The following is a 23,818-nucleotide window of genomic DNA, read 5'->3' as shown; positions in this document are numbered from 1 at the left end:
GGCCAGATAAAACAATTAATGGATAAGAATCATCATTGTGTAGAATATATTCGAATCAGGTCTTTGAAGCATGGTTTCCACAGGCTTGAGCAAGAAGATAGTTGTCTGTGGAGGTCTTTATCAAGATGCATCTAAATGTACTTTGCATGAGGCCTCATGACTGCATTAGGAAATTGCTAGAAATACCTGTGGTTTCACCTTTTCCAGCTCCTGTTTACTTTTTGAAACCCTGTCTCTTCAGCATTTTAACTTCTGCTTTTATACTTCAAGGGAGAACCTAGGGTGTGTGTGTGTGTGTGAGAGAGAGAGAGAGAGAGAGAGAGAGAGAAAGAGCATGTATAGCAACTTTTGAACCCCCAAATAATCTGAGCCCAACACTAAATTATTCTGGGGCAGTTGGTATCAGTCTTAACATGATAAATGTATGGTTATGGGTAGGCTTTTAAGACATACAGAATATATTATTACAAGAGATTCATGAATTAATATATGTCCGAGTTTTCTCATTTGAACCTTGTAGGACTGATGGGCAAAACTAATTAATTTTACTAGAATAAGCCTGGGATCTGGGAGGAACAGGTTTTCTAAGTATCATAAAGTTGAAGTAGATGGAGTTGCTGTCTAAGATTTCTCCAAGATGGGTCATAATGGGTCTTTCTTGGCTTCTTCTCTGGGCCACCATGGGCATGGGCAAGCACATAAACCTACCCTGTGGTCATAGCAGTCGGGGTCGGCCCCTTCAGCACAGCAAGTTTCTGTCAAGGAGACAACTTCGTTCACGAGGTGACTGATCTGTTCAAATGTGCTACTGGGAAACTTTCTGCTATATAAGACCATTGATCTGAGGAAAATAAGTCAATATATTTAGAATTTTAAAAAATTTCACATCTGTACTTATTTAAACATGAAATATTTGTTCAGTGTTTAACAAGCATATTGTATACCTTCTTTAATGAAAAGAACATGAGTTTGACTTTTAAAACTTGGGTTTTTTCCAGACAAACTTCCCTTGTAAAATGGAAGTTGGATTTGGGGTTTTTATCTGAGCAGCCTCCTGTTCTTTCCTCTCTTTGAGCCTCCCCCATAGACCTGTTCTGTATCTTCTTATCTTTTTTTGCCATGGTCCTTCTATATACTCTTTGCATTCTAATTTACACTAGAAAACTATGCTTATTCCCTTAACTCTATTAATAAACTTACCACTAACAAATTCTCAGACCCTAGTAACAGTAATCAACTGGAATCTTTGGATGTCCTCCACTGGCCTGACATCTGTGGCCACGTTGGGTTCTATCTTTTTAAAATGTTCAGAGAATGGTTCAGCATGCTGAATTGAAGTTCCCTCACACATGGTTTCATTCATATTTCACTCAAGAGAGTCAGGGAATACCTCATACTTACAAAGATGTGAAGTCATCTTTTCCCAGATTGGCAAGTTCCTTGCAAACTTTTTCCTTCTCATAATCTCGGCCTATGAACCAGAAATAGAAAAATCTATATCTTTTCCTTTTTAATGAATGTTGCATTATGTGTACATCTTCTACATGATACACCCAAGGTGAAAGTAGCATTTTTCTCTATATACAATTTCATTTTGGGGGGCCTTTCTAGCTGTTTTCTTACAGATCAATTTTGTGGTCTGCTATAAATTATAATGGACAGCAGAAAAAATGCACTAATACTGAATGAAAGCAGTTAAGTCAAATGATATCAGAACCTATTGATAATGACAAGCATTCTCTTAGGTCCCTTCTTTACAATAATGCTAAAATGGAACTTTTTATTCTTTCTTTGTCTTCATTTCACCAAAGGCATTGAAAAGAACAAAAATAAATAAATAAATGGACAGTTTGTCTACATATGTACATAGTGGAGAGCTAGTCCCATTAATGTAGGACTTTAAAGGAGGTATGTGAGCTGGTATTGCTCCATTACCCATCTCCAAATTCTATCAAGGAATGCCAGGAATTCAGCTGAGGGGAAAAATCGAAATTTCACCACTTTCTCCAAGAAGTAATTTTTGAGCAAGAAAATTTCTTGTGCAGTGGGTTTGGAGAAATGAGTGGAGAGTGCTTCCCTTCATTGCAGGCATGGTGCAGGGCTTAAGGGAAAACATTCAGGCCTTGATAGATGACTGCTGGAGTTTGGGGTACAATGACAAGTGTCTGATTCAGACTAGAGAATATTAGAGGGTGAGAAGGGCTGGTGGAGTGGCCTGGCGGCAACAAAGGGTGAGAAATTTGAGTGAGAAGCTGTGCTGTGGCCTACAGACCTGATGTAGATCAAGCAGGAGAGCAAGACAGCCAGGAGTTGTCTTAATTTTGGGAGTGGGGGTAGGCACTAGAGAGCAGTGGGCTGCCAGTAGTGGACACCTCTGTGCAGAGGAGACAACTTAAAATCTTAAGGTGTTGGTTGAATGTAAGAGATTCCAGAAATTATGCTGCTTACCTCTCCTGCTAGCTTCTCCCTTGCCTGTGGTAACCTTGGAAGAGGTAAAAGCAGTCTAGAGAAGGGGAGGAAGGAGGAGAGAACAGGCAGAGAAGAAAAGTGTACATGTCTCTTATTGCCACCATAGGCAACAGGACTGATATGGGGGGAGTAGCTTCAACTTCAAAGGATCTTACGCATGTTTGGCTACTAAACAAACCAGACATTCCCTGACTACTAGAAGGTAGTTATTTTGAAGTTCAAAAGGACAAGAGGACCTCTTTATGTGAACAGAAAAATCATCAAACCTACTCGTAGGTCCATTCAAGTGGTTGGGAAGAGCTAGTTGCCACAGGAGGAGGTAAGTTCTTTAAGACCCACCCGTTCAACATACCTATTACATGATACGATAGGGTGGAGGTATGGAAGCAGTCCATGGTGTTATTTCCTGATTCATCATTTATACGAATAAGTCTAGGAAACATTCCAACATTGTATGATATAGCTTTTGGGGGAAAAATGTAAGAAGTATATAAATGGTCCAGTTTCTAAGTGTGTTCAGGATTAGTAAGTGTTTTTTTTCCTGGATTTTAAATATTAAGCAATCGATCTCAGGTGATAAAATGGCAACTTCTGTCATGACGTTTCCCCTCCAATGGTGCCTTTGCCTCCCACAGTTACAGCTCTGAAAGCAGGAACATAAGGAAGCCAGGGTAGATTGTGGTCTTTAAAGGTTTGGAGTGGAGGGGATACTGCTTGGATATAGGCTGGGAGGAAATTTTTTTTTTTAACTTTTTGAAAATGTTCTCTTTAGGATGTGTTAGATTTCTGACAAAAACTCCCTGTAGAGGAAGCTGCTGCACCTATATCTTTCAGGTAGAGTGCTCAGAGTATTTTACTGCTGTGGGAAGACTCAGAATTGAGGGACAAAGACATTCCTAAACAGCAGTTTGTGTAAGTGAGCCCCTCATTTACACATTCCATCAAAATCCTAAAGGGTGGGAGGGACGCCTGGGTGTCTTAGCAGTTGGGCGTCTGCCCCTGGCTCAGGTGGTGATCCCGGGATGCAGGATCCAGATCCTGCAAGGAGCCTGCTTCTCCCTCTGCCTGTGTCTCTTTCTCTCTCAGTCTGTGTCTCTCGTGAATAAATAAATAAATAAATCTTTAAAAAATAATCCTAAAGGGTGGGAAAGAAACTACGTTCAGATCTCACATTATCTAGGAAATCAGGATAAGACAGCAAGATTGATAAAATTAACAATGGAGCATGAAAAGCCACTTGGAATGAACCTGTTAAAGCTGAGGACCTTCACATCTAGTACATCTTCTAGAATGTATTGACTAGTTTACAAGGTCAGATACTGTCACAGTTTCAAAAGGTCAAAATAATGCCAGAAACTTCCATTAATCATTAATGGTATTCAATGAGACTGGCGATTAGGGCATGAAGGAAAGAATTAGGGGAGAGCTGTCCTCCTATAGTGAAGGATGTACCATTAGGATGTCCATAGAGTTATTTTATGTTGTTCCTAAGGTAGAGCTAAGAAAAACAGCTAGTGGTAGATCTTAGTTCAACATACGAGAACTTTATTATAGGCATGACTAATAAACAATGAACAGTTTTTTTAGGAAGTGAGTTTGTTTTGCCCTGGAAATAATCAAGTGTAATTTAAATAACCATATGTATTAAAGATTCCTGAATTTAGTACAAGATTGTATCCTTATGATCTGTAAGATCACATCCAAAGGATTACAAAATCATTCCTTTTAGAAATAGTAAGAAATTAGTGTGCCTGGATGGCTCAGTTGGCTACGTGTCTGCTTTCAGCTCAGGTCATGAACTCAGGGTCCTGGGATTGAGCCCGTGTTGGGCTCCCCACTGGATTGGGGAAACTGCTTCTCCTCCCTGTACTCCCCTATCCCCTGCTTGTATGCATGCATGCACTCTCTCTAATAAGTAGGAAAAAAAGAGTAAGAAATTATATGGAATCTCTTCTCTTTCCTGCACTGCCCCACCCCCTGCCCAAAGCTTACTGCATTTTATTTTTTTTAAAGATTTTATTATTTATTCATGAGAGACACGGAGAGAGAGAGAGGCATAGACACAGGCAGAGGGAGAAGCAGGCTCCATGCAGGGAACCTGATGTGGGGCTTGATTGTGGGACCCCAGGATCATGCCCTGAGCCAAAGGCAGATGCTCAACTGCTGAGCCATACAGGTGTCCCAGCTTACTATGTTTTAAACTGCAAAAAAATAGTCCCAATAATAACTTTTCTCTTTTAAATGCAGAGAAGCTAACTTTGTTTAACAAAGTTTCCCTATAAAAAGAAGTCATTTTTGTTACTTTGATTGCAAACATTCAATAACATGAAAAGTGAGAGCCTATATTCAAATGGTATACTCATGATGAACATTTAAAGAAATATTTTGTTTCTAGCCTTCCAGATTCAGATCTCTCACTTCACCAAAAAAGAAGTTTCACTGTGTAACGGGAATGGGAGTATATGTGAACGTAGTATAACTGGATACCACACATTATCCCCTGTTCAATAGCTTTAATTAAATCAACTGGTATTTGCACTAAAATGCATTAGAATCCATAGGTGTTAGGTACTGCTTTAGTTAGAATGCAAAATAACAACAGCAAAATGGTGAAACTCGATCAACTACATGACTTAAAATGGTTTGGGAATCATTTTTGCTGAAAATTCAGCCTTCGGGTTGACAGAAGCAAGGAAGGAAACTCAAAAGAGTCACTGAGAAAGTCTAGAGTTAAAATATAAGGGTACAAATCTCTTAAAGAAATAACCTGTAGAGGAAGCTGTTGTACTATGTATCTTTCAGGTGGAATACTCAAAATATGTTTCTGATTAAATTTTTTTAACTTATTTATCTACAGAGATCTATAGATTACAAACCTAGCAAATACATTAATTATTTTCTCATGGTCCAAAAACCAAATACTGAAGTTAATTTGCAGTGTGATTATTACAAATTGATTCCTTATTCCATGGAGTACTGCTGAATGTTTTCATACCAGTTGAACTCCCTTTGATTCATATAATTAAATCCTATCTCAAATGAATGGTAAATGACAGTCTGTTCTTTAATGTTCCATGTGTTTATGAAGAAGACAATCTGAACTTTGATACAACCCCAGTAAATATTGGCATAATCTCAGTGACTCTGGTGAAATCAGGTTCACATCAAGTGACCCCTCAGCACTAAATGTTTACAAATTTCATTAACAGAATTTTTGCTTTTTGCAATAGCCTGTCCCATTTCTACCTGTATTGTGAAATATTCTGGTAAGTTGTATCTAATTCAAGACTTCTGAAAACTTTATTTTCAGGAAATTTTTATTGCTTCATGTACTTCATCTCTCTCAACACAGCTAACAGCATTCATACGTGCAACAGATATGTTTTGAAGACCTGCTCTGTACCAGGTTCAGTATTAAATATAGAATGGAGAGCAAAATACATCTATGTCTGCCCTCATGGAACGTTCAATCTAGTGGGGATCGATAACAAGATACTACCATCTTGTTGCAAATTTTGTTAAAAAGTATATTTTGAATGCTTTAACTACTGTTAGAATATTTCTCTAAAACAATTTTGATCTCCTCTAAAAGTTGTTTATATACCAGGAGTGGTGGCTGTACCCTAAGTAACACTGAATTGAGTACATGCTTCTACAGAATGCTAGAAATTGCATTGTGTTACTATTTTCCTATTTTGTTCTGGAGAATCCTTGGTTTTCAATGTTTCGTTGGGCATTCAGTATTTTGTAACTTCATTTCTTTGGCATTTTCATTTCTATTATGCATCGATAGACTTATCTGTCAGAAAATCTCAGTATATTTGAGGTGTGTGTGTGTGTTTGACTTTATGGTTTGTAGTATCTATTCAAACTGGTCAGGCTAGATTTGATATCACATTGCTGGACTGATTTAGGAAGCTCCCCTAATTATTGAAGCTAAAGAAAACTACCGATTTATTACTAGAAACATTGTCAATGGAGAAATGACAAATTAATACTTTATTTCATTTTTAAGGCTTTTTAAAAATTCTCTTTTCTACTGACATAAAGCATTAATCATCATAAAGCATAATCATCATAAAGCATTAATGTGGTTTTTCATATTGATAATGATTGCAGGCAGGTATGCAGTCTTCTGGCTTTGAATCAATAGAAATTCAATCCTTTTAGTACTAAACCTAGAACTCTACATGACATCTATAGATTAAACCATCTAGAGGAAATTAAATTTACATCTTAGGATTCCATTAGAAGAAAAAGCTTCAGTTTAGACTTTGAAAATTAAAAAAAAAAAAAAGGAGATGTGTGGTCAGTTTTGGTCAGTTGCCCAAAAACTATAATTACAGTAGAGAATGACCTCATAGACTCATTCAAATTTAACAACCTTGGGTCCCTGCAGGTGGTCACCTACATAAATGCTACACCCACCAAAGTCTTAAAGGAGGCATTCTTCCTCCGTACATCTCATTCCACCTCCCATTCCCTTCACAGGTTGGGCACCTTGTTCACCTTGTTATTGACAAATGCTTTTGCAGGGGTGAAGATTAGCCAGCAAGTTTCTTTCTCCCACCTTTGGGATATGTGAGGGTGATAGCTTCTGCATCTTGACTTAGAAATTTAGAACGCGTTGCAGGACTTAGGGTTTGTTTGTTTGTTTTTAAAAGATTTTATTTATTAGAGGGAGCATGAGCAGGGGGAAGGGCAGAGGGAGAGGGACAAGCAGGTTCCCTGCTGGGCACAGAGCCAGACTCTGAGCTCTATCCCAGGATGCTGATGTCTGGATCATGACCTAAGCTGAAAGCAGATCTTTTAACCAACTGAGCCACCCTGGCGCCCCCAGGCCTAGTTTTTAAAGCAATATAAGAATAAAAAGGTGCCATGCGAAAAACTCTGAGGCCATCAATATTTAAGAAATTGAAGTCTATTAGTAGAGATAAGCATATAACATCCATAGTGCTCATTGCCATAGAGGAGATTGAAACAAAGCATTCCAAAACTTCAGAATGGAAGAGGGCTTTGAGAAAGCCTCATGAAAGAAACTATTGCTTTAAGTGGATCATGAGTAATGGGCAGGATTTTAACAGAAGTAAATGAATTGGGAGAAGTATTTTTAAGTGGAGAGAACAACTTGAAGAGACATATGAAGTTAGAAAATCACAAGTCCTATTTGGAAAATGAGTAGCCCAATAAGAAAACTGAAATAATGGATTTTAACACATGCTTGGTAGCCAGAGTTTTACTTTTTAGGTAATGGGATATCTATTTAAAATATATTACTGTAGAGGGATTCAAGGAAGACTAATCTTTGATTTAAGATGGTCAGCAGTACCTTTTTCATAAGGTTGTTTTATGAAATATGTTAATCTAAGTGAAAATGCTTTGCACATCTCCTGTCTAACATGATAAACATTCCATGTTAGCAACTTCATATAGCAAAATCCAATGATATACATGATACTCTGTAACCTCATGGTATGGATATCCCGTGATTTGCTCCAGTCCTTCTGGCAGATGGTAGGTTAAATTACTTTCTGGTGAGAGGAATATGGGAGAGAAGGTAAAAATAGAAAACTCCCAGAGAGCAGGGAAATTAGTTAACATGCACCCCAGTCATCTCCTGGCCCGCTCACACTGGATCTGGCAAATAAAACGGTAGCCTGTCAACACTGAGATGTCTTGGCTCAGTGCTCCTTTTCTCTGGGAAGTCTCAACTTGTCACAGGACTCAGAAGCCTACTGTACTGGACTTTTATTGCTACTGTAACAAATTACCACAAATTTAGTGGTCTAATCAATACAAATTTACTATCTTGTAGTTTGACAGTTCCTTTTGGACTAAAATCAAAGTGCCCTTAGGACTACGTGCTTCCTGGAGGCTCAAGGAGATCCTCTGTTTCCTTGCCTTTTCCAACTTCAAGAAGTGGCCTACATTTTTTAGGTCCATTTTCAAAGCCAGCAATTTTTCATCTCTCTTTTTCCCTTAGTCATACCTTCCTCTGAATCTGTGCTGATTCTCTTCTACCTTAAAGCACCTGGTGATTACATTGACCCTTCACAGATAACCTGGCATTATTTTTCTATTTGAAGGTCAGCTGATTCGCAACTTTTTTTCTTAATTCCCTTTTGCAATGTAACCTACCCTAATCATAGGTTCTGGGCTTTGGGATATAGGCATTTTTGAAGGGCCTTTATTCTGCTTACCACATATTCCTATTTAAGCCTGAAGTCACCAGCAGGTGGCTCTAAAGAGAGACCAGAATTGGGGTGGATTTGTATCAGACAGCCTGATCCATGGAATCCTTATAGGATTCCTCATTTCATTAATCTCTCAATAGTGATCCTGACTTTTATGCAGTTCATTTTTGGGGATTTCAGTTACAATACAAAGCCTGATAATCTAGTATTTTAGTATGAATTGACTGGGGAAGAGATGGGAGGTAGGGATTTGATTAGGAAGCCATGACAATAGTCAGGTAAAGGGGAATAAGAGCTTGGACAAGGACAGTGTGTGGAAATGAAGTAGATACGAGAGGTAGTGTTCACAGGCCTTGAACTAGATACATGTAGGAGATAAAAGAGAGAGGCAAAAGGGAGTTCTGAGGAGGTTGTCTATAGCAGGATGCTCTGTACAAGGCTGATCTATTTCAGGGATGAAATTGGTAGAATACTGAAATGATTGGAGATAGATAGCAAAAATGAATACAATAAAATCCAGGAAGTCTCTACGGGATTGATCATAAACAATTCCAAGGTGATGGTACTAGAATAGGGAAGTCAGAAGACAGAGCCAGATCGTGTAGTACAGATGGGCTACGGTTTGGATCAGTTTCAGATGACCATAGTAGGCAGCATGAATTTTACTTAACTCCCCCTAAACTGGTGCTAGTGTTTTAGTTTTCTCTTTTGTTCTTAGATTATTGAAAGATTGTTCAGATATCTGTCCCTTGAGCAGCAGCAAAGCCATGATGGTGAGGACTGTCTTTGTAAACCTAACTAATCTCTGTAAAATTCTGATCTTCCACTTACTAGCTTGGTTTCCTTGGATAAGCTACTTACCTTCCCTCCTACAGATTCTTTCACTTTTAAAGTGCGTTTATCAGGGTGTTGTAATGATGAATGAAATCTATTCAAAAGATCTTGAACATGCTGGCATATTGTGAATATTGTCTTTTTTATCCAGTGCATAGACTCTTAGACCAATGCTTCACAGTGGATACTTTATAAACCTTTATAATTACATAGTTTACTGTTTATAAGAAAGATGTCTATTAGGTGTTGTAGTTCAAATTTAATTTTCCTTAAATACTCAAAACTACCTTCTAAGATAGATACTCTAACAATCCTAATTTTGTGATTTTACATGCAAAAACATCATTGAATGCATATTACATGGAAAGTAGTATTCTAAAATGGGGAATCAGCAAGGGACAAAATAAACTCCTTGATCTCATGGAGCTTAGGTTCTTAGGTTAGGTTTACATTTGTTATGATAAACATATGAACAGCTGGTGATCCAGGCAAAGTGATGAATACCTAAAAGAAAAATAAAGCAGGGTGAGAGGACAGAGAAAAATGCTATTGAGAATAGCATGTCAGTGCTATTTGAGAAACGTTGATCCGGGAAGGCTCTTCTGTACATGAACTTGGAGCAGACACATGAAGGACATGAGGAAGGGAGCCATGTGGATGTTAGGGGGATCTGCTGGGGGTGGGGCTAGTGCAAGGCCCTTAGGTGCAGAGTGTAGTGTGTGGGATAGTGTAGGGGTCTGTGGCTGATGCAGGGTGAACCGGAGTGGTGGTGGTGGGGAAACAGAGTGGGGTAGTTGGGCATAATAAAGAGTTTAAGAGGCCATAAATACCCAGGGAGAAGGGTAATCAATGCCTCTTAAAGATTCTTTATTTATTACTCCTAGATTAATCTCATGACCTTTAAAGGCCTGCATCTTTAGCCTGTACTATACACATGATGGTGAGTGCATCCCTGGCATTATACGTTACAGTGGTGGAGTGTCACAGTGCTAATGACTCCCAGGGACCTTAACATTGCCTTTGATGATGAAGTCAGCTATTTCTGTAACTTTAGCAGCTCCTCCTTTTCCATCCTGGCTAAGCCTCTTTTGTGCTTTTACCCTCGATGCTTTGTGAACTTGAATCAAGCCATGCTTGTTCATAGGACTTTTGCACCTCTGTTCCTTCAGCTTGAAACACTCTTCTAGATCTCTGCATGGCTGTCTTTTCATCATGTAGATCTCATATCCTAGGTCACTCCCTCAATAACCATTATATAGATTTTGTAGAGAGGATGTAAAGACCTCTCTGAGAAAATAGAGAAGATACCTACTTCTCTTGCATTCTGTACAACTATGTTCCTAAATCAAACTTAGGGCAATTTGTTTTTAGTATGGCTGCTAATGAAGGGGCAACTTGTAGAAAAGAGAAAACAGTGATTCAGTGGTGACTGGTGAGTTTGGGATAACCCATATTGTCTAGGGCTGACAGGCGAGAGAGAGAAGGAAAAATGCAGCTTACCCACCAACCCAAAGGACTTACTTTCTTCTTGCTATTTGATATCCTACAAAGTAACAATACGGATGCTGAGAATGCAATGCTTAAAGCAAAAAGGAAAATGTTCATAATATCCTTTTAGTGCCAATAGCTCCCATAAAATGCAGAGATTTATTTCCTGTAGTATTATTTCCTTAGTAATCATGTAGCTGTGTCAGCAGCCTTCCTGCTTTCCTGGGAAAGATGACATTTTAGATTTGAGTCCTGAGAAAAGAAACTAAGTGGAGAGGCAGTTGGTGCACACAGATTGCTTGCTTCTCATGATATAGCTAAAGTGGATATTTTCTTATGTCTCCTTCCAGATTTGGCATGTTTGGTAAAGCCCTTATCTTCCAAGATGTACCAAGGGCTTATGAACTGAATCTCCAGTGCCATTAGATAGGAGAGGACTGGCATGACTGGAGACGATATTCATGTCAAGCTACAGCAATATCCATCTTAAACCTGAGGTTTCCCAAAGAACACTTCCATGGGCTCTGAGCATTTTAGGAAAGAGCCATGTGTTTGGGAAACTAGGTTAAATAACGTTTCTTTCTTGTATGACTTCTCATAACTTTTAGGATAACAAAGACATTGATCCTAAACCCACCAAGAAGGGCTAATGCATGGCTTCATTCTTAAATGTGTTTGGCCACAGAAACTTTTCCAAGATGAGTCTTAAATGAAATACACTTTCAAAAAGATGTTCTGGATACATACTGTGGATTGTTGGTCCACTCTCTAGACCTATATATAATAGGCAGAAAGAACTGCGACCCAAACTCCTCCCCTACAATCCAAACCTCCTCGCAATTCCTTTAATCTATATACTTTGTAACTTTCTGCCAGGAATCAGTACACCTAGCTTCCAGGTAAATCATTGACTTGGTCATTTGGGTCATACTCAGAGATTATAGAATAGAGGACTGATGTCTCAGGACTACTGTTCCCAAATATTGGACATGTATTACTTACAAATGTATTTTATATCTCAGGATGTCATCTGATCTATGACACCTAAGTTATCTGATTGAAGCTGATTGTGAAGTTTTGGACCTTTAAGGAAGCTGAATTGTAGTTTTTAGCATCCAATTCATCAGAATCTGAGAGAGTCCTGAATGATGTCAAGAGGGTGCAGAATATTGTTTTCCAGAGGACACTTAAAATCCTTGGTGGTGAAGCCAATTTACACTTACTGAGTCAGCAGTTCGAAATGACTCATGCCCCATGCTATGGCATCCACACATAATCCCAGGACCTTGCCACTAGTAGATCTTCTGTGTTTGGAAGATCTTGAGCTGAACCTATTTCAGTAGAATTTTTCAGGCCCAGATCTCCACCAAGGAAGCTGTGGGCAAAGGAGTAAGCTTTCAGGGTTTCTTAGGAGTTGGCTTATTCAGAGATCTTAAAAAGGACACAATTTATTTTATTTATTTCTCAGACTTCATAGTTTAATATAAGGACCCTAGCTTGCTTAAGAATCTATAAGTGAGTAACTTAAAATTTGAAATAACTCGAATGACAAAAGATCAAGGAAAAATTAATCTAAAAAAGAAGAGCAATAAACTAATTAATGTCATAGTAAGAGACAATTTCTGGGATACACCTTCTGCTACTGATATGGATATTACCATGTGACTTGGGTGAGGCTGTTCACTGACATCCCTAGATGGAAGTTTGTTATCCAAAGCAAGATGAATGCAGATTTCCTTATAAGCATTAAAGAGTTTGCTAGAAAGGTAAATTGGAACAGATTATGGATTTTGCAGCTTGGGAACTTCTCATGAAGTTGTTTCACATATTTTAGCTTGTAACATTTGAAAAGTTTTTTACACATTGCTCAAAATGAAGACACCATTTGAAAAATATTAATGAAATATATAGCTTAATTATCTTGATGGTCAGGTTTCATATCTATTAAATTCTTTCATGTGGGATCTTTTAGAAACTATGATGCATTTTCAAATATTACATGTACACAGAATTCCTTGAAGAGGATCAAGGATCTTAGCTGACTTCATGCATCATTGATAAGTTATATTATGCTCTCAAAGATAATAAATCTTTGAAGTCTGGGGTGGGGGTGGGGGTGGGGGCAATGCACAGTAATGGACCACAACTTCCATTAGCATTATCTTTTAACAACCAAAAAAATTTCTAATTTCAAGCAATTCCCTCCAGATCTTGGTTTTCAAAAAAGCAGGGAAGGATAATTGAAAAATTATGATTTTCCTTTTATGAGGTTCTTGATTTCTTGCACATTCCAATTCAATGCTATATGCCACATTTGAGCTCAGATAAGTGCCTCTTTGATGCTTACAACTCTCTGTTCTTCATCTTTTATATAACTTTTAAAAACAATATTAGAAAATCCAGACTACTAAGAGCTCTTATAAATGATCACAGTACTGGAAGCTCTTACCTCTTTCTAGAGCATGCACAAATGCTACAGCAAACAGAAAAACCAGGATCCTCTTCATTTTTCTGCTGGCAAGTTCTGTAACTCCCGTCTCCTGTACGTTACCCAGTAAAAAGTAGCAGCTCAAAGTAACGAATTCCCTTTAACTAAAATTCTTGACTATGAACTAATCAATTATTAATCTCTACACAAAAGCAAGGGCATCATCCTTGGCCCACAAGAGATAAAATAATATCAATCAAGGCAAATAGACATCCTGGGGGAAAATGTAAGTGATATTAATCATTAACTTTGTCAAACTGCAAAAGAGTCAGGGAATACATAGAGTTTTTTTTCTCACTGCTGCTTTTTACTAAAATTGACTTAATATATTAATTGGCACATTTCCCTCCCCTTCCCCTTATAAGGTTATGTGTCTTTGGATCCTCCCTATCCTTCTCATACATAAATGGAAACCTGGAGGTTTTTGTTGGTCTGTTTTTCTTTCTTCAAATTTCCTTCAAATTAAGGATTACCTTAAAATACTGAAGATTAGATATATTTAAGTTCTAAGGCAGTGTGGTGGGGACATGAGAAGCCAATTTTTTTTTTTAAGATTTTATTTATTTATTCATGAGAGAGACAGAGAGGCAGAGACACACGCAGAGGGAGAAGCAGGCTCCATGCAGAGAGCCTGACCTAGGATTCGATCCACCCCCTGGGCTGAAGGCGGCGCTAAACCGCTGAGCCACCCGGGCTGCCCTGAGAAGCCAATTTATAGCAGTTGCCTAGTTCCATAATCTTAATGTTGTAAAATTTTATTGATGATGGTGGGATAGTACATTATGTGCTATTACTTTTTGAAACATTGACCTATTTTAATATTTTTTAAATTTTATTTTATTAATTTATGAGAGACTGAGCATGAAAGGAGGAGAGTAGAGGGAGCTGGGGAACCTGACTCCCCACTGAGCAAGGAGCCTGGTGTGGGGCTTCATCCCAGGAACCCAAGATCATGACCTGAGCTGAAGGCAGACACTGAAATGACTGAGCCATCCACACACTATCTTAATACGTATTAAAAATAACACTTGAAGTGAGGCAAATAACTAGGATGGTGGTGGTGGTGGTGGTGGTGGTGGTAAATGACTTGCTCCAAATCATAAAAACTAGTAGCAGGTCTTGGATTCCCCAGAGCTCATTTAAAGTTCTTTCTGTGGGGGCACCTGGGTGGCTCAGTTGGCTAAGTATCTACCTTAAGCTTGGGTCATAATCTCAGAGTCTCAGGATCGATTCTGTCCTGCTTCAGGCTCTTTGCTCAGTGGGAGTCTGCTTGTCCCTCTTCCTCTGCCCCTCCTCCTGGCTTGTGCTTGCTCTCAAAATCTTAAAAAAAAGTTTTCTACGAATTCTATAAAATTAGTATATTTTGGGATAATATAAGTTGAGAGAGCTCATAGCGGCCTTATGGAATGCAGGCAAGGGAACACTTTACAGAAGAGGGAACCAAGTCCCAGATAGGTTTTCTAACTTGCCAGGAGAGGCACAGTTATCATTCATCCCATCACTGGAATGGGATCACTGCCTGGGTCTAGCCCTGTTTTCCAGGAAAAGGGTCAGGTAAGGATTGCTACACAAACTCTGAAATCAAATCCTTACTCAGCTCTTATTGGCTCTGTAACCTTGGGAAGTTTTGTCTAAGCCTTATATTTCTCTATATTTTGTACTGTTCAAAGATTAACTTTCTGCCTACTAAAAATCTTTTAAACTTTTCCTTTGGCTAAACTATGAATTTGCTTTAATTTGAAAAAGTTTTAGTCTTATTGTAAATTATCTGGAAATCAACTCTAAATGAGGGCCAAAGAGTCTAAAAATAAGAGAAACCCAGAGCTCAGAATATCTGACAGATTAGTTTCCATTTTTAAGATAACACAACATATGTACTCCTATAGTTTTTTAACAGCATTTTAGTCATCTTTTGGTTAGTTCATTCAAAGATAGAGTATATTATTTCCCATTAAATTTGCTATAGGGTTTAAGATCAGTCTGTTTTTTCACTAAAAAAAATAACTTTATCTCTGCTTTTGCAATAACCTCTACCATTTCTGTTTAATGACAAACTACATGTAGCAAGAATTGCAACATCTCATTTAGATGTCCTCTTGAGCAATCTCTACACAGCTTCCAAATGCATTCTCTTGGTTGAGTCTATCTTTTTCTAACTGAAAATTGGCTCTCATAGGCTAGTAGCTAAATATATGAACCTTTGCTCCATTTTATTTCTGTAAGTTTCCTTAATCTTTCAAATATTGATTGCTTACAATAGTTCAAAATTTGGGAAGAAATAATCCTAATTGGCTTAAATGAGAAGTCCCTTGTTGCAATGACTAGTACATCTGATGTGTTAGAATAGCAGTTATGGCAACTTAATTTTATTACTGAAATAGATGTTTAAAAAGAATTATTTATTAAATATTTAAGCAATAGAATTTTGCAGGAGTGGTTTTGCCTGTGAAGAATTGATAGTTGTAGTTGGGGCTTTTAGCTGGCTCAGTTGGTAGAGCATGTGACTCTTGATTTCAGGGCTGTAAGTTCCAGCACCATGTTGGGTGTAGAGATTACTTAAAAATAAAATCTTAAAACAAAAACACTGAATTGAAGTAGTCTTCTGTTTATCTTGCCATTGGCTTTGGAAGAAATGTAGGTTTTTTACCTAAATAAATCTAGTTCTAAGCAAAATTGTGAGACAAAGCCTTTCTTTCTCAGTTTTCTTATTTTAATAACATTTAGTTATTAAATTTAATAACATTTAAACATATAAAATTTAATAACATTTAAACCATATACTTTGCATATACTTTAATAACATTTAAACCATATACTATTTACCAGAGCTGTATTTTTTTTAAATTTTTTTTTTAATTTTTCATCTATTTATGATAGTCACAGAGAGATAGAGAGAGAGGCAGAGACACAGGCAGAGGGAGAAGCAGGCTCCATGCACCGGGAGCCCGACGTGGGACTCGATCCCGGGTCTCCAGGATCGCGCCCTGGGCCAAAGGCAGGCGCCAAACCGCTGCGCTACCCAGGGATCCCCAGAGCTGTATTTTGAACATTTCTATGCTACTATAGGCTGCTAGACTTTTCCATTATAGTATAACAGTAGAAATTACTTTCAAAATGATTTTATTTGCCAGATTGTTCTTTTAATTCAGCTTCTCTTATGCTATTAAAGTGCAGTATCAGTACCTTGCCCTAATGAATGACCTGAATAGATAGATATTAGTAGCATAAAGTATGTATTATCCTTAAAGGTGATGTGCAGAGTAGGAATAGAATATGATCATCATTGCAGGATGTGCTTTTTTTTTTTTTTAAAGATTTTTCTTATTTGAGAGAGAACACAGCAGGCAGAGGGACAGAGGGAGAGGGATGAGCAGACTCCCCACTGAGTGGGGGTCCTGATGCAGGGCTCAGTCCAAGGACCCTGAGATCGTGACTTGAGTCAAAGTCAGATGCTTTACTGACCGTGCGATCCAGGCCACCCCTGGTACTCCCCCTCCCCAATTCTTATTTTAATTCCAGTATAGTTAGCAGGCATTGTTAAATTAGTTTCAGGTGCACAATATAGTGATTCAGTACTTCCATACATTACCCAGTGCTCATCACCAGAAGTACACTCTTGAATCCCCACCACCTAGTCCATCCATCTCCCCACCCACATTCCCTCTGGTGACCATTAGTTTGTTCTCTATAGTTAAGAGTCTGTTTCTTGGTTTGCATCTGTCTCTTTTTTCCCTCTTTATCTGGTTCTTAAGTTCCACATAAGAGTGACATGTTTGGTATTTGTCTTTCTCTGACTTATTTTGCTCATAACGGTGTCATTGCAAATGGCACGATTTCATTCCTTTTATGGCTGAAAAATATTCCAATGTATATATCACATCTTCTTTCTTCTATTCATCTGTCAATGACTACTTGGGCTGCTTCCATAATTTAGCTATTATAAATGATGCTGTATAAACATAGAGGGGTATGTGTATCCTTATGTTTTAGTGTTTTTATATTTTGGGGGTAAATATCTGCTGGTGCAATTACTGGATTATAGGGTAGTTCTGTTTTTAGCTTTTCAAGGAAACTCCATGGTGTTTTCCAGAGTGGCCGTAGCAGTTTGCAATCTGACCAACAGTGCAAGAAGGTTCCTTTCTCTCCATATCTTTGCCAATACCTGTTTGTGTTTTTTACTCTAGCCATTCTAACAGGTGTAAGGTGATATCTCATTGTAGTTTTTGATTTGCATTTCCCTGGTGATGAGTGATGTTGAGCATCTTTTCCTGTATCTGTTGGCCATCTATATTGTATGTATTCTTTGGAGAAATGTCTGTTTATGTCTTCTGCCCATTTTTTGAGGGTTTTTTTTGGTGTTTTATAAATTCTTTATATATTTTGGATACTAACCACTTATCAGATATGTCATTTGCAAATATTTTTCTCCTATTCAGGAGGTTGCCTTTTAGTTTTGTTAATTGTTTCCTTTTCTGTGAAAAAGCTTTTTATTTTGATGTCACAATAGTTTACTTTTGTTTTTATTTCCCTTTCCTCATGAGCCATATCTGGAAAACTGTTGCCATGGCTGATGTCAGACACCTTTCTGCCTGTGCTCCCTTCTAGGGTTTTTATGGTTTCAGGTCTCACATGTAGGTCTTGAATCCTACATGTGTTTATTTTTGAGTTTTTGTGCATAGTATATTTTGAGTTTACTTTTGTGTATAGTATAAGTGGTTCAATTTCATTCTTTTGCATGTAAGTGTCCAGTTTTTTCCAACACCATTTGTTGAAGAGATTGTTTTTCCAGTTGGATATACTTTCTTGCTTTTTCAAAGATTAATTGACCATATAATTGTGGTTTATTTCTGTGTTTTCTATTCTTTTCCATTGATTTATGGTCTGTTTGTGACAGTACCTACTGTTTTGATCACTACAGCTTTGTAATGTAACTTGAAGTCTAGAATTGATACATACAGCTTGGCTTTTGTTTTTCAGAATTACTTTGCTTATTCTGGGTCTTTTGTGGTTCTACACAAACTTTAGGATTGTTTGTTCTATCTCTGTGAAAAGTGCTGGTGGTATTTTGATCAGGATGGCATTAAATGTGTGTATTGTTTTGGGTAGTATAGACATTTTGACAATATTCTTCCAATCCATGAGCGTGGAATGTCTCTCCATTTTTTTTTGTCATCTTCAATGGCTTTCATTAGTGTTCTGTAGTTTTCAGAGTATGAGTCGCTTGTCTCTTTGGTTAGGTTTATTCCTAGGTATAGTATTGTTTTTGGTGCAGTCATATGTGGGATTGTTTTCTTAATTTCCCTGCTGCTTCATTAGTGTTGTATAGAAATGCAATAGATTTCTGTACATTTTTTTTTATCCTGAGATTTTGCTGAATTTGTCAATTTCGGTAGCTTTTTTGGTGGAGTCTTTCAGGTTTTCTATATATAGTATGCTGTCGTCTGCAAATACTTAACGTTTTACTTCTTCCTTGATGATTTAGATGCCTTTTATTTCTTTTTGTTGTCTGATTGTTGTGACTAGGACATCTGGTACTATATTGAACAAAAGTGGTGAAAGTGTGCACTCTTGTCTTGTTCCTGACCTTAGGGGGAAACCTCTGTTTTTCCTGCAGGGTATTCTTTATAGCTGGACCATTTTCCTGTTCTTGACTCCCATGAGAAATTCCATTAGCTTTATAATCTCCTTCTTTACTTTTAAGTTTATTCAAGCTGCAATTCCATCATTTGCAATTAAAGGCTTTCTAACGGACCTTAGATCGATTTTCCCTCTCTTGCCATCATTTATCTAAAATGTAAATGAACCATATTATTACCTCCCTACTTATAACCCTTTAGTTAATTGCCTGTACTTAAAGTTCATGACTATATGCTTTGCACCTTTGTAAGGTACTCTTTGTGTTGCATATTAAAATTTAGTACAACTGAACTGCTTGTGGTTCACTGAGCATGTGGCATTGCTGCATCTTCAAAGATCTTTGTTCCCATTCTTTTCCTTGGAAGAGCTTTTACTCTATTTTCTGTCTGCTCTCTTGGTTTTAAGTAGAAGAAGCCTTTCACATATTTAACCTATATTTAATTAACATCACTTTTTGACAGGTATCATGCAAAGTTATTGGTGTTACCATGGCACGCAGATCTCTGTGGTCCTCAGGGACCTTCTAATCTAGTTAGGAAGGCCAATGATGAAAACAAAATAGCAAATGTGTTGAGGGGTGAGTATGTGGAGAATGCAAAAGAGATCAGAGTAGATGCAGCAAGGCCAGTTTGGAGGCTGCTTCAGGAGTTCAGGCAAGAGAAGACAAGACGCTAGGCCTGTGGTACCGGCCGCGGGATAAGGAGACTATTTAGGAGAGAGAATCAGGGGTGACTGACCCAGGGAGAAAAAGTCAGAGGTGAGCCCCCTGGTTTTTGGCCTAAGCAAAGTTGGTGACTATTACTCTGGAGTGCAGAAGAGACCTGAATTTCCACGTTGCCCACTGAGTTTTCCTGCACTGTGCCATTCACCCCCTAGTGCTCTTACTCCAGCTGCACTAGTTCACCTAAGCACTCACAACAGCTAGCACAGAAACACATCATTGTAAATTATTGAAGAATAATCATTAGTTTCATGGAGCAATTAAAGTATCTAGTGAGTTTGTCAACTCTGTTTTAAAATTAAAGACTATGATAGAAGTCTATAATTTGTTTTTGCTCATTGAAATACAGATAAAATATGAACAAGTCAATTCATTCATATTTCACTTGCACTTTTGTGCAAATCTACAAATGACTCATTGTGTATTTTAAACAAGAGGCTATTATATATTCAACAGAGTACAGGAGTTAGAAAAATCTCACAAATACACATAGGTTTATTAAGCAAAATGGCTTGATTTATTTTAAAAGGAAAATTTGAGTTGAAATTATTAACTTCTACCATGGTTCTAAGTCTGTAGTTTAAGAAGTTTTACATGATGAGTTGGCAAATAATCATAACTTTCCCAAGAATATGTCCATAAAGAAATAATCACTGAAGAGAACATCAGATATTTAAGAAAAATGTGTATTTAGACTAGAAGCAATCAATTTTGTCTTCTGCTTGGGAAAGTAAAGATAAAAAAAAATCTCTGGAACAAGGTTAATATGAGATCGCCTCAACCTTAGACAAGTAGCTACAACTCTGTGTGCCTCGTTGCTCGATAGAATGAGTAATTCTGTGGTCACCACTGCTACAGCTATAGTTCTGACTAGGGAACTGCCAGCTAAGAATACCTAAGAAAAAGTGATGACTACGTTCAGTTTATGAAGAAGAAATCACTTTATAATGATTTCTTGCTCAACTGTTTTCTAGTAATGGTGCCAAATAATTTGTGAAAACAGGCCCAAGTTTTAACAACTGAAATTACTTTTTGGGGAACATTGAAAAACATATTTTTGCATCATTTATAGAGAAGGAGGCAGGGGTTGACAATGAGATTAATGATAAAATAGAAGATGAAATAAAGGGCACCTGGATGGCTCAGTTGTTAAGGGTCTAACTCTTGGTTCTGGCTCAGGCCCTGGTCACAGGATTGTGAGACTGAGTGCCACATTAGGCTATGTACTCAACAGGGAGTCTGCTTGATATTCTCACTCCCTCTGCCCCTCTGGCTCATGTGCTCTTTCTCTAAAATAAATCATGAAAAAAAAAAAAAAGAAAGAATAAGAAAATAGGCCCCTTTAGAGTAAAATATCCATTTTGAACAGTGCAGATTGATATGCCCAAAATGTAAATATTTCTTTTCCACATTTTTTAAATACTTTCTTAAAATGAAGTCCTCAAAAATAGAATAAGTGTTAATATAGCCTGTGTTAACCTTCATTAAGAGTTTCTAATGCTGCCTTCCAGACATTCTCTAATAAGTAGGACTCTAAAGAGGAAAGGCTGGTAATTTGAGTAAATGAAATTCATATTTAAATTATATTACAAGAGTTTGACATTTCCAAGATCATATTGTAACCATTAAGAGATAACCTAATAGATTCTACTTGGGGGAAATATATTATCTTGGTTTTCATGAATTTATTTTGGGGGGACTAGAATGTCAATAAATAGGAAATTTTGAGAAATTAATTATAACAAGTAGAATATAGACATACCTCTGAGATATTATGGATTTCATTCCAGACCCACATTCCAATAAAGCAAATATCACAATAGGACAAGCCAAATGAATTTTTTCCCAATGTATATGAGTATTGTTTACATTATAGTGTACTCCATTAGGTGTACAATAGCATCATGTCTAAAAGGAAATGTACACACCTTAAATAAAAAATACTTTATTGCTAAAAAATAAAGTGCTAACCACCATCTGAGCTTTTAGCAGCTTATAATCGCTGATCATAGATCATTATAACAAATACAATGATAATGAAAAAGTCTGAAATTGGTGATTATGAGAATTACCAAAATGTGGCACAGAGACAGTGAGAAAATATTTGAAAAATGGCACTAAAAAAAAAAGAAAAGAAAAATGGCAATGATCGACTTGCTTGTTGATGCAGGTTTTCTACAAACCTTCGATTTCTGTTTACAAAAAAACCCAAACAATATCTGCAAAGCTCAATAAAGCAAAGCTTAATAAAACAAGATATGCCTATAATTCTCCTATCTCCACCTCCCCACCCCAAAGATGCTCACATCCTAATCCTTGGAAACTGTAAACAGATTATACTGCATGGAAAGGGGGAATTAAGGTTGCTAATCAGATTACTGTGGTATATGTAGACTTTCCTGGATTATCCAGGTGGGCCCAAAGAACTCACAAGAGTCCCTTAAACATGGAAGAATAAAACAGATTAGAAAAGGTTAGGAAGAGATGTGAGGGGGAAAGCAGAGATCGGAATAATGTGATTGTTGACTTTCAAAAGGGAAAGGGGACATGAGCCCCAAAATGTGGGCCGCCTCTGGAAGGAAGTTGGAAAGGGCAAGAAAATAGGGATGTTACCATCTCCGGTTCTAAGAATTTTTTCTTCTTACATTTCTGCACTTTTTTTTAGCTTCTTAAACTTTGAAACTGGTGTTGTATACATATAGACTTATAATTATTACTTCTTATAAATACTCCTTTTTCAGTATGTCCTTTATGTAACACTTTACATCTTATAAGTAGTCAGTAGTTCTTATTGCTATCCTGTTTATGGTGTGTGTGTCTGATTGCTTTCAATATTAGTACTTTACCTTTGGTTTTCACTAGCCTTTGTGTACAGTGTGGTTCTTTTTATATCTATCTTAATAAGGTTTCATTGAACTTGTTATATCTGCAAGTCAATGTTTTTAATCAAATTTGTGAACTGTTCAGCCATTACTTTTTAAGAACTTTTCTGCCCTACTCTTTTCAGTGGGACTATAATTGCACATGCTTCTAGTGGTGTATTAGACCATTTGATATTATCCCAGAGAATATGTCTCTGAGATTCTATTCAGCTTCTTCAGCCTTTGCTCTCTCTGTTTTTCAGTTTGGATAATTTCAATTCATTAGCCTCAGGCTCATTACTCTTTTATCTCCAATCTCATTCAAAGAATTTAGAATTTTTTTCAGCTTTAGAATTTCTGTTTTTTATAGTTTCTATTTTGCTACTAAGTTTCTGTTTACTTAAGACCTTATTTGCCTTTAATTCTTCAATTTTTTAAAGATTTTATATATTTACTTGAGAGAAAGAGAGAATAAACAGAGGGAAAGGAAGAGGGAGAAGCAGGCTTCATCCCAGGACCTCAGGCTCATGACCTGATCCAAAGGCAGATACTTAACTGACTGAGCCACCCAGCACCCTAATTCTCTAAGCATATTATTCTTTAAATATTCCTTCATAGTAACAAAAGCTTTTTGTGGTCTTTGTCTACTAAATAATATGTGTGGGCCATCTCAGAGTTGATTTCTATTGACTGATGACTGGATCATCAGTGACATTTTTCTGTTTCTTTTCATATGTTGTAACTTTTTCACTGTATACTGGACACTATTGAATATGTTATAGGGACACCTGGGTGCTCAGCGGTTGGGCATCTGCCTTTGGCTCAGGGTATGATCTTGGAGTCCTAAGTCTGGTATCCAGAATGATACCTATCGAATTCCACATCGGGCTCCCCACATGGAGCCTGCTTCTCCCTCTGCCTGTGTCTCTACTTCTCTGTGTCTCTCATGAATAAATAAATAAAATCTTAAAAAAAGAATATGTTATAAAAAAACCCCCTGCATTCCATTATAGTCCTACAAAGATTTGACTTGTTTTTCAGCTGGCACTTCAATTATTGGCCAACTTTATCTTAAAATTATGTGAACTTAATTTTGCCCTCGAGTGGATGAATGAAGGCCATGGTG

At 37.4% G+C, this 23,818-nt stretch overlaps 1 protein-coding gene and 1 long non-coding RNA gene across 2 annotated transcripts in view; one reads left to right on the top strand and one right to left on the bottom strand.

Annotated features, from left to right (window-relative positions):
• Positions 1–13,671, bottom strand: part of GC (GC vitamin D binding protein) — a 34,433-nt gene extending 20,762 nt beyond the window's left edge. The window contains exons 1-3 of the mRNA XM_025985091.2: positions 13,435–13,671; positions 1,402–1,471; positions 709–841 (exon numbers count right to left, since the gene is read on the bottom strand). Of these exons, the coding sequence (XP_025840876.1) occupies positions 709–841; positions 1,402–1,471; positions 13,435–13,492 (261 nt within the window). The 5' untranslated portion in view covers positions 13,493–13,671. The remainder of the gene's footprint in view (positions 1–708; positions 842–1,401; positions 1,472–13,434) is intronic.
• A 1,180-nt stretch (positions 13,672–14,851) lies between these two features.
• Positions 14,852–23,818, top strand: part of LOC140596080 (uncharacterized) — a 40,677-nt gene continuing 31,710 nt past the window's right edge. The window contains exon 1 of the long non-coding RNA XR_011998119.1: positions 14,852–15,027. This is a non-coding gene — a long non-coding RNA (uncharacterized lncRNA). The remainder of the gene's footprint in view (positions 15,028–23,818) is intronic.

The sequence above is a fragment of the Vulpes vulpes genome, chromosome 2 (assembly GCF_048418805.1).
Source record: "Vulpes vulpes isolate BD-2025 chromosome 2, VulVul3, whole genome shotgun sequence".
NCBI lineage: Eukaryota > Metazoa > Chordata > Mammalia > Carnivora > Canidae > Vulpes > Vulpes vulpes.
The sequence above is the reverse complement of the archived record's forward strand: the minus strand, read 5'-3'. Positions and strand labels throughout refer to the sequence as shown.